The sequence below is a fragment of the Micropterus dolomieu genome, linkage group LG14, assembly GCF_021292245.1.
Source record: "Micropterus dolomieu isolate WLL.071019.BEF.003 ecotype Adirondacks linkage group LG14, ASM2129224v1, whole genome shotgun sequence".
NCBI lineage: Eukaryota > Metazoa > Chordata > Actinopteri > Centrarchiformes > Centrarchidae > Micropterus > Micropterus dolomieu.
The window spans coordinates 5,820,720-5,836,414 of NC_060163.1; the positions used below are offsets into that span (position 1 = coordinate 5,820,720).

The 15,695-nt window shown below is 40.8% G+C and overlaps 2 protein-coding genes across 8 annotated transcripts in view; both read right to left on the reverse strand.

Annotated features, from left to right (window-relative positions):
- The window catches only part of fdxr (ferredoxin reductase), a 26,940-nt gene extending 17,165 nt beyond the window's left edge, over positions 1–9,775 (reverse strand). For 3 of the 6 annotated variants that reach the window (XM_046068579.1, XM_046068578.1, XM_046068577.1), the window contains exons 1-8: positions 9,357–9,773; positions 8,761–8,882; positions 5,052–5,147; positions 3,300–3,422; positions 3,073–3,186; positions 2,491–2,592; positions 1,855–1,962; positions 607–691 (exon numbers count right to left, since the gene is read on the reverse strand). In XM_046068579.1, the coding sequence (XP_045924535.1) occupies positions 607–691; positions 1,855–1,962; positions 2,491–2,592; positions 3,073–3,186; positions 3,300–3,422; positions 5,052–5,147; positions 8,761–8,882; positions 9,357–9,438 (832 nt within the window). In that variant the 5' untranslated portion in view covers positions 9,439–9,773. Of the gene's footprint in view, positions 1–606; positions 692–1,854; positions 1,963–2,490; positions 2,593–3,072; positions 3,187–3,299; positions 3,423–5,051; positions 5,148–7,148; positions 7,189–8,760; positions 8,883–9,356 lie in introns of those variants that run through there. The other 3 variants (XM_046068582.1, XM_046068580.1, XM_046068583.1) reach the window with 3 other exon arrangements.
- Positions 9,776–10,156: 381 nt separating this feature from the next.
- On the reverse strand, positions 10,157–12,714 carry LOC123983168. 2 transcript variants are annotated; one of them, XM_046069306.1, is made up of 5 exons: positions 12,371–12,714; positions 11,077–11,427; positions 10,839–10,960; positions 10,587–10,742; positions 10,157–10,415 (listed from the first exon to the last, which is right to left on the reverse strand). In XM_046069306.1, the coding sequence occupies exons 1-4, from the start codon at positions 12,444–12,446 to the stop codon at positions 10,602–10,604; spliced, it is 690 nt and encodes a 229-aa protein (XP_045925262.1). In that variant the 5' UTR covers positions 12,447–12,714; the 3' UTR covers positions 10,157–10,415; positions 10,587–10,601. The 2 variants fall into 2 exon arrangements, with proteins under 2 accessions (XP_045925262.1, XP_045925261.1); XM_046069305.1 differs by having other exon boundaries at positions 10,157–10,742; positions 12,371–12,713.
- Positions 12,715–15,695: the final 2,981 nt, after the last annotated feature.

The following is a 15,695-nucleotide window of genomic DNA, read 5'->3' on the forward strand; positions in this document are numbered from 1 at the left end:
TATATATATATATATATATATATATATATATATATATATATATATATATATATATATATATACTTGAACATGCTCGGAACCATCAGTCAGCCCAATGTCATGTCTGTGGCAGGGACAAGGGCCGGCCAAAAGGTCATCAGGACGAAGACATAATTTTATTCTTATAATTCTTTAAATCTTTTCTAAACCTGCAATTTCTCACACAAGCAGAACACCTTTGGAACTTCAGAAACATCTATCACCAGCTGAATGTAGTGAACAGTTTCCATTTGTGTGCTTTAAGCCTCAATAGGGTATGTTCCGGGTGTTAACCACAGCATATATTTCTTCCTTCCTTGTGACATTTTCAACAGTCTCTGCATTAGTCAAAGTCTTTCTTGTGAACTCTCAATACATTTAGTCACATCTCTTGTCCTGTACTGCTAGTTTGGTAAAAGAAAAGTCTAATTCTGTTGTATTGCATATAACTAATATGTTACTGTATGTAGCACATATTATTGCCTTTACTCAAAATGTGAAATGTCCTCACTCTTAGGCCCTGCTGTCAACTGAAGCATCTTTTTTGATGGATTAAAAATCCATAAAAAACGACATTTAATTTCTTACCTTTAAGAGCTTCTGTGACACCCTCAAAATCAGCCGCCACCATCTCAGGTCTGGTGTCTGGCAGGTTCACCATTTCTCTAAGCTCCTGTAGACGAGGAGGACAAAGCAGGGATGGCTGGTTTACAACTTGGGTCCTATTTTTGTAGTTTTGGTCTGCTCACCACAGTTATTGCTAGGGGTTCACATTGCTACAACAAAGTTGGAAATGGAAAGACACACAAAGTAAGATGTACAATAAACAAACAAATAGCCACATTATCTAAAGCGGTACTTCCCTACCACGGTTAATGGTACTACATAGGGTACTTCTGCAGTTGCCAGGGGGTAGGTGGAAAGAAGTGTGGAGTAGCCCAACTAATCAAAAAAATATATATAAATAATGATTTGATATATATCCACAAAAATGCATTTATTTCTGACCTTTTATTTCACAATAAATAAACTACCAGATACAATGGGCAGACTGCATGGCACTCTCCTCCCACCAACCTCATTTTAAAGCTACACTTTTAAGCCACGTGTTGTCATTGAGAATCTAAGAAAACCAGTACACTAGCAAGTGAGCAAAGAAGAGCAGAGACGAATAAAGATAAAAGTAATGGATACAAGGTTTAAATAGATAAGTAATACTGTGGTTGACTGTGGCCACTCTACGGGTAGTTGTCGGAATGCAAACCTGATTTCAATTGTATGAAAAAATAGTTGTAACCATATCCACTTTTCTGCAGTAGTGTTACTTAACATAACACTTAAAAATCCATTGAAATGCACACATTTGAAATATGACAGGCAGCCTGATAGGGAAGAAACGGTTGTGAATTTGTGTTTTAAAAAACTGAAAGCGGTCGCACGGGAAAACAGTGCACATCTACAGTTAAGTATGGTAGGTTAAAGCTGAACCAGGAAGTGGGTCTGTAAACTTTGATGGCTGTTTACAAGTTTAGGTAATATTTTTTCCATTTGCCCTCATTTTCTCTTCAAAAGTACGACTAACCTGCTGGTTGGTGTTGTGTTTCCAGATCCTAACAAAAACTTGTAACAAATCACAATTACCCTTTAAAATGGCATGAATTATTAGTCTGTTAATCTGCTTGCAGCAGTGTGGGTGGTGCATTTGTTACTTGCTGTGGTTTACTGAGGTCAAATTATGTAACATTGGTTTAGAGTGGGGTGGTACTGTTAGTACAGCAAGAAGATGGTTACAGCAGTGACAGTTTTTATTCTTCTCTCAAACAAACTCTCACAAACCTTGATAGTGCAGGCGACCTGTATGGGTCCCCTCCTGCCAACAATCAGCACCCTTCGGATCTGGCTCTCTGCCAGAGCCTCCAAGGCCGGCTGCGTGATGTCTGTCTTCTGCAGAAAAAACAGAGGCATTTTCCATTAAAGCCTCCTGTAAACTGGATTCCTGTGGGTTTGTTTATTTCAAGTGATATTCCTGAAACTTCTGTACGTTGAACTCTTTGTCTGAACAAGGCAGTTATTCAAAACAAAGAACATTGTTTTGATCGAAGGTTTATTCAAGGTGTAGTCAAACAGGCACGGCAGACATACCTTATTCCCTATCATTTACACACGGTCACCTGACACCTGACAGAGTACCTTACTTACTGAATGAACTAAACACCGGTGATTACAACTTCCTCCTTGCCAAACTCGTCCTTACCTGCTCCAATTTATTTCAAGATGATTTTAGCATTATTAAATCTTAAATGAATTGGCACCTTCCTATCTCTCAGAAATCATCATGCCATCAACACACCATCTGCTGTTTTACATTTAAGATCATGCTGTGTGGTTGCTTTGCTTTTTTTGCTATACATTCATTTTCATTTTTATCAACATTTTCTTATATTAAAACAACCGAGTCCGTGTGTTCCTCACCTTTAATATGTCAATGGGAGAGAGCAGGATTCTTGCTACATCCAAGGCCACATTGCCTTGACCCAGAATGACTGCTTTTTCACAACTCAGGTCTGGACACAGCTGAATAGACAAGATACAGAAGCAAAAATCTGATCATAAAGGAGTAGAGAAGAAAGTTAAAAAATACTAGATGAAGATGACAGATCTGGTAATCTTTCACGTGCTGTGAGCTGACCTTTGTACACATAGGGACGTCAACTTGGCTCATTGGAAACATTCACTTGAATTACACGGTCTAGGGCAGTGGTTCTCAAAGTAGGGTCCAGGGACCCCCAGGGGTCCTTGATGGAGTTCTAGGGGGTCCCCAGAAAAAATGGGAATCATTTATTTTCACTATAATTCCATCCATAAGTAACATGGTGACTGAATGCATGACTATTTTGGTCATGGATTTCACTTTTTGGAATAAAACCAGCCAAAATTCTGTCAGATGGGCGATGCTGGGACAAAATCTTTAAATGGGGGGTCCATGGTCTAACTTGTGTCAGCCTAGGGGTCCTTGACGTTAAAAATTTTGAGAACCACTGGTCTAGGGCATACCTCTCGACAGTTGGGCAGCCCATTGTACCAGCCCACGAAGTCTTTTGCAGAGTACACACCGGCCAAGTCTTCTCCTGGCACTCCTATACTCCTGTTTCCCTCTGCACCGTAACTCTACCATAAAGTAAATATACAAAAAACAGGATGTGAGGATGCTTGTGCACAAAAACACATCACATGGACAACTTTTACTGTTCCGACACAGCAGTATGTTTTCCTTTCCTTACCAGTATGACTGCATGGTAGGCTTGCTGAAGCTCTTTAACGCTCACATCCTTTCCCACATTCACATTACCATAGAAGCTACAGCGTGAATGTTTGGCTGTCTGTGTGAAGGTGTTAATGACGTTCTGAGGAGAAGAAAAGATCAGAATGATTAAAGCAAAAAGATTAAAGAGAGTTTTACATATCTTGTGATGGTGAATGCACCCCAATCAATGGGACTGGAGTCTGTTTAATCAAGACTACAGTTTTATATGTTTCATCATTCCCCTTGACTTAGGTAACATCATGCATTTACGCACTGAGCGGAGCAGAGGAGAGACAGCTGAACCAACTTGCTCGAGTTGACGTTACATAATGCTGAAAGGCTCATTTCTACAGTGTCAAATTCCGTAGGCTTAAGCTAATCTTGGTAACAAGTTGCAGCAGTTATAACCTCCGTTCATCTTGGCTCGAGCTGAACTAAACATGCCACAGCCTGGCTGAGAAGCAATGCAGTAAAGGACAAGGGGGGCGCTGTATGTATAACAAGTAAAAACGAGAGCATCAGGACAAAAAAGAAGGCAGCACCATAATCGTTTCATCTAGATTATCTTGTTTTCATAATCGCTGGAAGCCAAAATAATTGCACTGCTGTAATTCCACACTGGGAGCCAAACAAGTTGTCATGTGTTTTTTTTTTTTTTTAACTTTCACTGCCTGTGGGATACTGTTATTGTGGGAATCTTCAGAGCTGATATTCACATTCAGACAATGCTTTTCAAAATAATAATTGCACACCAAAAGCCACACAGCTTTGCCACACAGCAAAAATAATAACTAAAAACTACTTTTCCCTGCCGTTTGATATTTTAATATATCACCAACAGGTGTTTAAAAATGCCAATGAACACCGTCCTGTACAGCGACTAAAAAGCCAGAGTGCGCTTGTTTACATCGGCAAAATGAAAGCAAATCAAGGGCGTCACTCTGTGTTGTGGTGGGGACATAAAGGCTCAGATTAGGGGTGTGAAGAGACACTTAGCTCGCAAGACATCACAATACGCAATATTAGGTTCACAAGAACAAGAAGAACAGATCCTTAAACTGTGTTTTAAAGATATCCTCAATGCAAAGATATATGAGTGGGGGGTCTGGGGAGACCACCCCCAGGAAATTTTGATTAATAACACTTCCTTTCCTGCATTGCGGTGAAAGGTTCTGCACCAATTTATGGTGGAAGTGTTTTGATTTATGTAAAAGGAAACTTAACTTTAACTTTTAGTTAAAAAGTAAAACTTTAATATATTCTACAAGCTTCCACAATATTTTTCAATTCCTGATGTTCCTGTACATCTGACAACATCCCGGCCTTATATATATATATATATAGTATAAGCAAATCTTTTAAATTAACAAGATCTGATGTCATATTTGATTGGATTTTAAACATCTTGCTGTTCATTAAGTGTGTAAATGAACACTTTAGCTTTTATGCTGTACTTGATTTATTGTTGAACACGGCACCTTTATTTGTTTGATAAAATATTCTTTAACCTGATGATTGTCATTTTCTTCAATGATTGATACTAATCTTTGTTCACATCCTGCAACAAGAACTTTATTAAACAGGTTTGTCTGAGTTTCTTTCTGCACAATGCAATGTTTGTAATGTCAACATTTTCAAAGCATCACAGCGCACTACAAAGCCTGCTGTGAGCCCCATTCTTAAACTGTAAATACCCGGACAGTGTAGTACAATAATTAGGATTAAAGACCTTGACTTCAGGATGATCAGGTGCCACCCCGAACCTGACCAGGCCAAAGGGGACGGGCAGTCGCTCAAAAATGTCCACTTGGACATCTTGACGGGCCTGGGAGGATGAAAAGGAAAAAGAGACACGACATGTAAAATGGAATCCTTACATGAATTCTTGAAATCTGCATTTAATCCAAGTGGGCAGCCACTGTGCAGCGCCCAGGGACCAACTCCAGATGTGTATATCAGTGTCTAGTCAGTGGCACTGAGTGGAGTACCTAACATGTTTTTGATGGTGAGGGAAACCGGAGCACCCGGAGGAAACCCACACAGACACAGGGAGAACATGCAAACTCCACACAGAAAGGCCGGGACGACCGGGGTTGGAACCCATGACCTTCTTGCTGTGAGGCCACAGTGCTATCCACCGTGCTGCCCTAAACTAAGATGAAACCTGCTAAATATCAGCATGTTAGCACTGTCATAATGAATTTTAGCATTTACCTCAAAACAACACTGTGACTAAATACAGCCCCACAGTGCCACTACTATGGCTGTTGACACGTTTGCACAGAAATGCACGCAAGGAGACACAGCCAGGTGACTCAAAAAGACTTGGTCTACACAAAGCAGTTGCAACTTATTTCCTGTGCTCCGTATAGCAGGCCTGTGAGATTGAAAGTATGATCATCTACATAAGGGCAGCAACTGAAACCTGAAGTAAATAATGAGGGTGTGATAACTGTAGGGGAATATTTAGTAGTGAGGGGCACACATATTTGTCTGTCTTGACATGATTTTCTGATCAAGGTGGACCTGCAAAAAGTGGTAAATTACATTTTGCCTACCACCTATTCAAATTCCACTTCTATTACTTTCTATTCCTTGACCTCAGTACAGCTTTTGATATCACGAATCACAGCATACTATGAGATCATCTCAAACTTGGAATCAGTGTGTTCTAACAATGACATTACATAATCTGAAAGTTCCTCAGGGCTCTGTTCTTGGCCCTCTGCTTTTATCTTTATGTATTACACCTTTTGGTCAAATTATACGCAGTTTTGGAATTCATTTCCACTTCTACGCTGATGATACTAAGCTTTATGTGCCTGTAAAGGCAGATGATTATACTACAATTACAAATTGAGAGGCCTTTTTATCTGCTGTGAAATCCTGGATGTCACGAAATGTCCACCTAAATTCTGATGATACTGACATGATGGTCACTGGCTCTGCTCGACACAGACACCAGTTTCATCAATAAGGCTAACACTAACTTATTAGGATTGGGCTGATAGGTGATGCCATCGTCCAGTGGCGATGGCTGACAGACATCACGACGTTGAGCTGGCTGTGACTGTAAAACCCCTGCCCCCCCAGTAAAAAAATCTCTAAAATTTTCACATTATACCACCCTGTGAAAGCAGGTTTTAATGACCACGAACATTCTTATTATTGTTTTTAAGTATGATCTGCCTCGGAATCCTCTTTTCTCCACACTCTGACACACCTACACCTCAGGTAAACACCCCGGCTTGCCCCGCCTCTCTCGCCCCCGTCTGCTCTATTTTCTCCATCAGCAGTATGTTTTATAAAGTCGCCTAATAGCGATCCATTATCACGGCAGCAGGTGAGCTGCACGTCGGCTTATTAATGACGTAGCCTATCAAACAACTGAAACCAACATCTGCACCCTGTTCGTTCACTGCTGCTTTACCTGGTCCATGCGTAAAATATCCACAGCAACTTGTGACGTAAGTTAAAGAGGTGGTATTCAAAATCTTAATTAGCGGTTGTACCAGCACAGATTTACATGGTTTAATTTTCAAAAAACACCATATTTTTCTCATACTGCACATTGCTGCAGCTCCTCTTTTCACCCTATGTGTTGTACGCTCCGCGATTGAGCTACAGAATGATGCATCTTACTTGTACAAAATCTTTGTTCCCAGGTAAGGACTACTAGCCAATCAGGAGCAGAGAAGGGCGGGTTGTAAAAAACAAGGTAGTGTGATCCAAATCAAAGCCGCTTCAGACTGCGACCGTAACCTAGCAGATGGTGTAAGTTACTCACAAGTCTACAACCACACAACATCATTGTTCCACATCTTACCATTAGGACTAAACGCTGAACTGTTGCGGGTGTTCTGACGATCTATGCTGCCTTGCCGAAAAATGCTACCATAGACTGGACTCTACTCGGCCCTGCTCCGTTTTCCATTGCAGATAGTACCCAGAGATAGTACGGAGCTTGTCGTCATAGCGACGCCACACACAACTGCAGCGACGTAATGTTCAATGCAACACACACACCAGCGATCCACACAGCTTTCTCTTTTTTAAGTTAAAACGTTTTTAACTGTACGGCCTCACACGCTCCTCCCGCGGGTTGGCACAGGTTTCCCCCGCAGCCACTTACGGAGCTCCTCAAGTCCGAAAATATTCAAGCATCCGCCATCACTTCTCGTAAAACTGTCAATATTCAAAATCTACACAGCTGATTTCTCACCTCAAAACTTCTCAGAAGTGGATTTAGTGATGAAATTCCATACGAAAACTGTGTCTCTGTCTGGCGCACACAATGATGATGCAGTGAATAGTGACGATTCTCTCTGACCAATCAGCAATCTGTCCTGTTTTCACGTTACATTTTAGTATCCCTCAGCTTGCTTGGAACCTCGACGGAGGTGAGGTGATACGAAAAAAGGTACCTGGAAGCAGGTACAGGTACAACATTTCTACAATGTAAACCCAAACAATGGCGAGTTGAGCCAAAGGGACTCCGCTCAGACTCGCTTGGTTTGAGGGTGTGCCTGACCCCGCTAGCTGCTTGGCAAGCTTTATGACACGTTTTCATTGTGATGTCACAAGTAAAGGAAGTGAAGGGCTGGACTGCAAACGAGCTGTTTTCAAGCAGTTCAGAGGAGTGCTTTCTGTGGGAGATGGGAACTCCATTTGGGGTGGACTTTGGGCTTTTTCACTTTGCAAACGTGTTACATGCACAAAAAAAGATATATAACTCAATAAAGCAGAGGGAAAAGGCCAAAACGCACAACACCACCTCTTTAATAGTGTACCTTTTTTTTTTTTACCAACCGAAGTCTGCGCGAGAACACATGCACATAAAACGCCCGCACACCTGATTGACATCATTCATCCAGATGTTCCATTGCAGACATCGTCAAATGGAAATTTTGCAGACATCGCCTAACCCTATAACTTATAGTACCTATCCATGTCAGAGTGGGTGCTACTGATGAATTGTAAATGGGCTCACCCCTTGTTATCGCTCTGATGTCACTGCTAATATTTAAGTATATAAAGGTGGACATGCTTCAGGTTACACTTTATTAATGCTCCAGTCACAACATGCTCACTCTGCATTACAGCAATGGATCAGTTCTACCTCGTCTAGTGTCAGTTACTGGGTTGTGTTGTATGGTGTCTTGTCTTGTCAGATAAATCAGTGTGATTTTGTTTTAGCACCTTGAACTGTATTAACGGCATTTCTTTCATTTGTATACTCAGAATGTGGATGAATGACAATAAACGAACCTGAACTTGAACTATGTGTCACCAGAGGCTTTCTCCTCTGACATAATCCTCCTGCTGACAGTCTGACTTTTTTAGCCTTTTACATTACTATGCGGCAAACTCCTCTTTTTGCTTTGATTGTCACTTCGTACTTTGCCTATCTTTACCAACACTGACAAAGCAGAACATACCTTGATCAAATGCTGTGCCGTGTAGAAACCTGCTGGGCCGCTTCCAACAATACACACCTTTGGGCTGCAAGAGGAAAAAGATGCCTTTCCACGCTCATTTATACCTACAGAATCAGCAGAGACTTGGGATTGAGGTTAGCAGGAGGGTCTGAAGTTGTTGTACAACATTTTTTCTAAGGCACATATTATGTTATTCCCCAGGCAAGTTCATCAGCAGTTCACAAACCGCCTGGGGAAAGTTTGCCACTATCCATCACACTGTTACTACTGTCTTCATTCAGTAAAACTCTCAGGCATAACGTTAATGTTATAGTTGTACAATGCTATATCTTTTTATATATGCTGCTTGGTACATTGGGTCAGTTATGTCGAATTGCTGAGTGAAGACACTTTGTTAAAGGTTTAGCAAATCTTAAAACAAATAGCTTTGTTGGAAGGCAACTTTGTCAAATCATAATTGATTAACGTTACATTTTCTTTCGGGTTAGGCGCGTAAGTTTCTGCCTCCGTACAAGAAAACACTTAACGTACTAACGTTAGGGCTAACTTAACTTACATAAAGCATTGACTACAGCAGCGGGGTTAACATGCCTCACCATCATTAAGTCGACTTATCCAGCTACTTCTTCCTGAGGTCCACAACTTTAACCCGGAAAACAGCAGTTTATGGCCGCTCATCTTCTTCCCTGCCTAAACCAAGAAACTGTTAAATCCACTGTGTCGTTTTCCTGCTGTTTGGTGACCAGCCCCAAGTTGCTGCCTCTACTTTGAGCTTTGGACACTCGGCAGGACTGAGAGCAAAAGCCAAGGTGAAAACCGTTTATCTTTCCTGGGTCGTTTTCGCAGGCAGAGTGTCCTCTGCTAGCCTACGGACAGCTAGCTACATTTAACGTTACGCGTGTCGAGCCCCGTATCTTTTTATTACACAAATATGTACTTTATCACATAATTAGAATGCATTATTATCATCAAAACAGACAGTTGTGAGGGCTGCACCTTGTGTTACACCCGCAATAGTCCGTGTAACATCGACAACTCAGTACGGAGGTTCCACAGAGTAACTTGGGTACTAGCTCTTTCTCTGTACCACAGACTGACGGCTTGCATGCCCGAGTAACGTTACATTTATTCCAAGCTTTGTGTGTGAATTAAGTTGTCATGTGATAGCCTAATCCATCCTATTTGATTACGACTGAAATTGTGCTGTTGAAAGTATTTTGCCCAGCAAAATTGTCTGGAAATCAGAGCATTAATTGATCCTCTGATTTCAAGTCTATGGAGACCATTGCACCTTTCAGGATTAATATCTTTAAAAAAATAATCTTTCTCTTCTTCCTCTCTAGGATAAGGATTCAGTGGTGGCTAAAATTAGTAGACTCTTGAAAGGAACAGCAAATTGGAAAAAGTTATATTTAATGTACATATCAAGTCAGGCAGCACACTGTGTTTCACACTTGTTTTGAAGTTCACAATCTTTTTATGAGACATAAAGGAAACAGAATACTGCAAAACTCAGCAGGTCAAGCACGCATGTCATGCAACACATAAAGGTGAATAACAAAAAAACCTGCTTGCTCTGCAGTTCTCTTCACTCTTCACATGCATCAGACATGTACACGCCACATAACACAGGATGTGGTAGCTCAATCACTTATCTGCAAACAAAACAGATATACAGGTATATACAAGGAAATGAGAAGCAGGGCAAACAATGAGACATCTTTCCTCGGTTGAGCCCATAAGTTGAGCTGCTGACGCAAAATAGAAAATCTTAATCATCTATTACAAACACTTAAACATCAATTTACTATACAGTCGACACCAACTTTTCCAAAGAATAGTCATCTTTTATCATCATCCATAGTATGTAGAGATGTGACTAAGTAGGGACAATGTTGAGCTCTCTGCTGATGACAGACATGCTGAGGCCTGTTTGGTCTGGATGGTTTTACTGCTCTGGCAGGTCTGAAGTGCTTTTTAAACTGTAGAAACACAAAGAAAACCTATGAATTGCAACCCCAAGGTGTTGTCTTTGCATGGTTATGAGATCAGGTCCCTCCGTTTACAGTAGCACTTACCCGTAGGCATCTCACAATCAGTACTCCAAGGAAGAGGAACAACACAGTGAATGCTGTCACACTCAAGCCAATAAAGATGAATTCCAAAACAAGGTGTTTGCATTGTTCATGGGGATCACGATCTGTGAGGAAAAGTATCAGAAGGGGAAAGTTGAATCAAAGAGTTAGTTAAACCATTTGTTTTTATGAGTGGACATTTTGAGTGGACAGATTGATCTCAGATGACTAGTTCTTTCACCTCTGACAATGATAATGGTGCCATTGCTTGACACGGTTTCTAGCTTTTCTGACTCCATGTGTATCCAGTTGCAGTAATACAAGTCTGTGTCCTCCAACCTGAGCAGAGACAGCTCCAAGGTGAACCCGTAGCCCCCCTTGATCTGCTGGAAGTGAATTCGGTCTGTAAATTCTTCAGCTATAGTGTTCTTTGTGACTTTTCCGTTTTCCAAGGACAGGAACACAACAGGTTCGTTGCCATGGAAACGCCTTTGCAGTTTGAACACTATCAGGTAAGACAATGAGCATGAGCACGTGATCTCAGCAGATGAGTTGACTTTCTTCAGAGAGATGGACATGGGATCCTGAGAGACTGTCAGGAAGAGATGGACTGTTACTGACTGCTCCACCAGAAGTCACCAGTTATAAAGAAATGATCAGGTCATAATGTCAGTGGAAGTGTAAAAAAGTCAGTTTTAATGATTCAAACACCATTGTTAAAGGGAATGAGCTAGTAGATTGTTTCAGACAGTGGTGATGTATTTTGAGGTACTTTGCTACCATTATACATCTACTTTACTACATTAAAGAGGAAAATATTGTACTTTTTTACTGACAGCTATAGTTACTAGTTACTTTTTAAATTAAGATTTCACATAAAAAAGCCACAACATGATAACCTCATAAAATACAATGATTAAACCAGTTGTTCTCAAACTTTTTGTCTTGTGATTTCTTAGGAAAATGTAGTGTCTGGTTGGGGCCCCTTGTCACATTTCAGAAGTCTATGAGTTGTCAACAGTTCGACCAAGGACTTCTTATAGACTTCAATTGTTTGGGGCCCAAATGATCCCATATTTCACAAAAAGCTAAGATTAAAGACAAGTTGAATACAAATGTGTGTAGCAGAACTTTCCTGCCCCATTAACCACCTCCCAACCCCTCAGATTTATCTTGCGACCCACAGGAGGTTTATTGCTAAAACTAGCTTCACCTCGATGCTAATATATGAGACGCAGAGGCTATTTTTCTGCAGAACGAGGACTGTTAATTTTGATACAAGTAAATTTTCCTGAAAAAAAAACTACAAACTTTTACAAGCAATTTGTTGTTTTATTGGGACCTTTACTTAAGTAAAGAATCAAGAGAAATCTTTCCACAACTGCCTTTAGAGACACTACTCGGAGGACAAAAACAGGGTGAGGCTGCAAACAAACAGGAAAACATGACTCAGACTTCACTTTGAAGACGTTTTCATTGTTTTGAATCTTTAACACAAAACATATCCATACTATCTATTTCATACTCACACTCACCTGACCAGGTGCTGAGTATCACCTCAGCAGGCATATAGAGTAATCCCAGCACACAGCTCCACCAGTGGGCTTTCATCCCGCTGGACTGTAGGCAGGCTACTGTAAACTCAGTCCAAGACACAGCACCCTGACAGACTGACACGCTAACTGTCACATGAAAGCTTAAAAAGTGAAATGTGGTGTAACAAGGAAATGTCAGACTGACTCTTCAGCTGTGGGTGTTTGTGTGTGTGTTTGTGTATGTGTGTGTGTGTGCTGTGCTGCATTAGATCAAAGATGTGAAAGCACTTGTTACTGACAAAACATTATTTTCAGAGATGTTCCATCACCCATATCTGTTTCATGTACATCAATGGAGATAACCCGCACCACAATCTACACACACAGTATTTCCAGCACACTTACATCACTCACTCCTTTCACAGTATAGGTTACATTATTAAATTCACTATTGATTCCTACTTTGCTTGTTTTTATTGTATGAAAGGCTTTGTATTACACTTCCAGAAAGTTGTATACTTGTGATAAAGTTTGATGCAGCAGAGGCCAGATTATCTTGAATTGGAATCCCAGGTATAGGTCAAGCTCCAAAAGTAGGTGGAGCCTACATTTCACATAATGCAACGCAATAATGTCTTTTATTGGACTGATAAATGGCCAAGTTTTTCAAAGACAATGCTGAAGCTTGTAACAATAGGTTTTCCATTGTAATTGTTTGTGGTCTCAAAGCCTGAGCTTTGATGACATCAGTTTTTTTTTAAACTTAAAGAGGTGGTGTTATGCTCATTTTCAGGTTCAAAATCCTATTTAGGGGTTGTACCAGAACAGGTTTACATGGTTTAATTTTCCAAAAACACCATATTTTTTGTCATACTGCACATTGCTGCAGCTCCTCTTTTCACCCTGTGTTGAAGGCTTTGTTTTAGCTATGGAGTGATACATCTTGTCTCTACATGATCTTTGTTGGGAGTTGCACAAGTGCAGTTCCTAGTTAAGGACTACTAGCCAATGAGAAGCAGAGAACGGTGAGTCGGCGAAAAGAAACAGCTTTGATTCAGCTGTAGGCTACATGTTGCCAACCAGGTTGGCAATTTGGACTGGAGCAAGAGTTTCAGAGTGGTGAGTTATTAATCTGTAACAAAAGTATCATTCATCCATAAAGTTAACCAAGCGGGAAGCTTCTGCTATACAATATGAAGTCAATGCGGAAGTCCCTGAAACCTGCATTCTATTGAAAATCCAGCAGGGGGCGACTCTTCTGGTTGCAAAAAGAAGTCCGGCTCCATTAGAAATAATAGGAAAATGACCCTACTTCTCTGCTTAATAATTATCCCAGTAAACACTTTCCTGATGAGTTTATGGTCTCAGTCGCTAGTTTCAAATCTTCTTCAATACAAAATTATGTTCATTTAGTAAATTATGGTCCCATTTATTTTAAAATAGACCACAAAGCAGAGTATGTTTCAGTGCGGGATTATCTATGATCGACAAGTCGTTACCATGGCAACCTGTCAATCAGGTTACAGTGACTCGTACCTACGGCACTGTGTAAATTTAACCAGCACCATTGAAAAAGCTTATTAGGAGTCGGCTGTTCACTTTCTCTGGTGAGTACATTTAGTTTTAAGATTGTTGTTCGCTAGACAAAGTTATCAGCCATGTTGACAGTTAACGTGAGTTACAGTTGCACCTAGCTAAGCAAGCTAGCTAGCTCCGCACACGGCCGTTAGCTTCGCCGTATTGTCACTTCCAGGCACTTCCTGGTTGCAAAAACTCAATATGGCGGCGCCCTATCGGCCAAACTCGAGGCTTCAGAATGGCAGTCCACAAACCAACGGGTGACGTCACGCTGACTACGTCCATTTCTTATATACAGTCTATGGTTTTAACTGAGCTCTGTCTCTACATCACAGTAACAACTTTATGTCCATTGACTGGTTGGAGGGTAGCTAGTGTTTGGAAGTGAGAGGAGAGGCGTGTGCTGCAGCACAGTGTTTTTCCACCGGTGTTTTTGAGGGCGTGTCGGACCAATTGCTCAGTGAGCATTATGACGTCACAAGTAAGGGAAGTAAGGGCTGGACTACGTCTGAGCTGTTTTCAGGCAGTTCAGAGCAGAGTTTTCTGTGGGAGATGGGAACTCCCTTTGGGGTGGACTTTGGACTTTTTCACTTTGCAAACCTATTACATGCACAAAAAAGGTATATAACTCAATAAAGGAGAGGGAAAAAGCCAAAAACCATAATACCACCTCTTTAAAGGGGACTCCTAACCATAGACTGTATGTTCCTAACTGATACACAGGGTTCCTATGTATGAGCTATATTACCTAGCTACAATCTCCCCCCCCCCCTCCAATTTTCTAAATTTGTCAGGCAGTGTCACTGGGGTCTTTTTCTTCTTTCTGCCAGTTTCTAACAGGAAATATTAAATGCCCAAAACAATAAGGATGAAGAAAATGCCCAAAATGGCTCGCACGAACGGTGTCACATCGGGCTTGGTGGGCTGCTCAGAATTCCGTGGTGACAAGGTTACATCTGGCAAGACAAAATATACTTATCTTAACATTTGGATTTAATGCAACTGTATGTCTGAACAAGACTGGATAATAATGATGCACGCACACACTCATTTGTGAAAAGACACACTGTAAGCTACTCACTTTTAAGTTGTACTTTGATGGCAGATTCAGCATGACCACAGTCTGTCTTTATCAGAACAGTGTAATTGTCCTCCTTCGTGACATTCAGGATGGTTGGTGAGACATAAGTCTGATTATCCGATTCACAGTCACTTTTACATAGCACATGTGTGTTTAGACACATGTAACTTAGACACTTACAGTCTGTCATTCCTGAGTAATAAATACTGCAGTTTAGTGTCACATTTTCTCCAGCTACAACTTCCACTGTTGTGTTGGTGCACTTCAGTGATACTCCTGGTTGAGAAAGTAATGTATGACAAACAAGTTATTTTTTTTACTTCATAATGTAGTATACTGTCAATTTATTTCTGGTACAAGCAATATAAACCTACCATTATTTGATGAGGCACTGCTTCGTAGGAAGGTAGCAGCATAGAGCAGACTCAAGCAAATCCATGGGCAGGACATCCTCAAGGGTCCGCCGTCTTTAAAAACTGGAAGAAAGAAAAGAAGATATCAAGGCACAAAGTACAGGCACCTGTACTTATCTGTACTTGTAAAAAAGTGATTGCTATTATCTTCCCATCTAACTCCCCACAAAAAATTCCATTGTTATATTCCTTTAACACTGCATCACAGCTTTCTGGTTTTGAGATATAATGTAGCTGTAGACACTTGGGCATA

Coding starts and splice junctions, on each gene's coding strand:
- LOC123983168 (XM_046069306.1), bottom strand. CDS start 12,446: ATGAAAGCCCACTGGTGGAGCTGTGTGCTGGGATTACTCTATATGCCT. Junction 11,428..12,370: donor GATACTCAGCACCTGGTCAG/GTGAGTGTGAGT, acceptor TCTTCCTGACAG/TCTCTCAGGATCCCATGTCC. Junction 10,743..10,838: donor TGATTGTGAGATGCCTACGG/GTAAGTGCTACT, acceptor GTGTTTCTACAG/TTTAAAAAGCACTTCAGACC.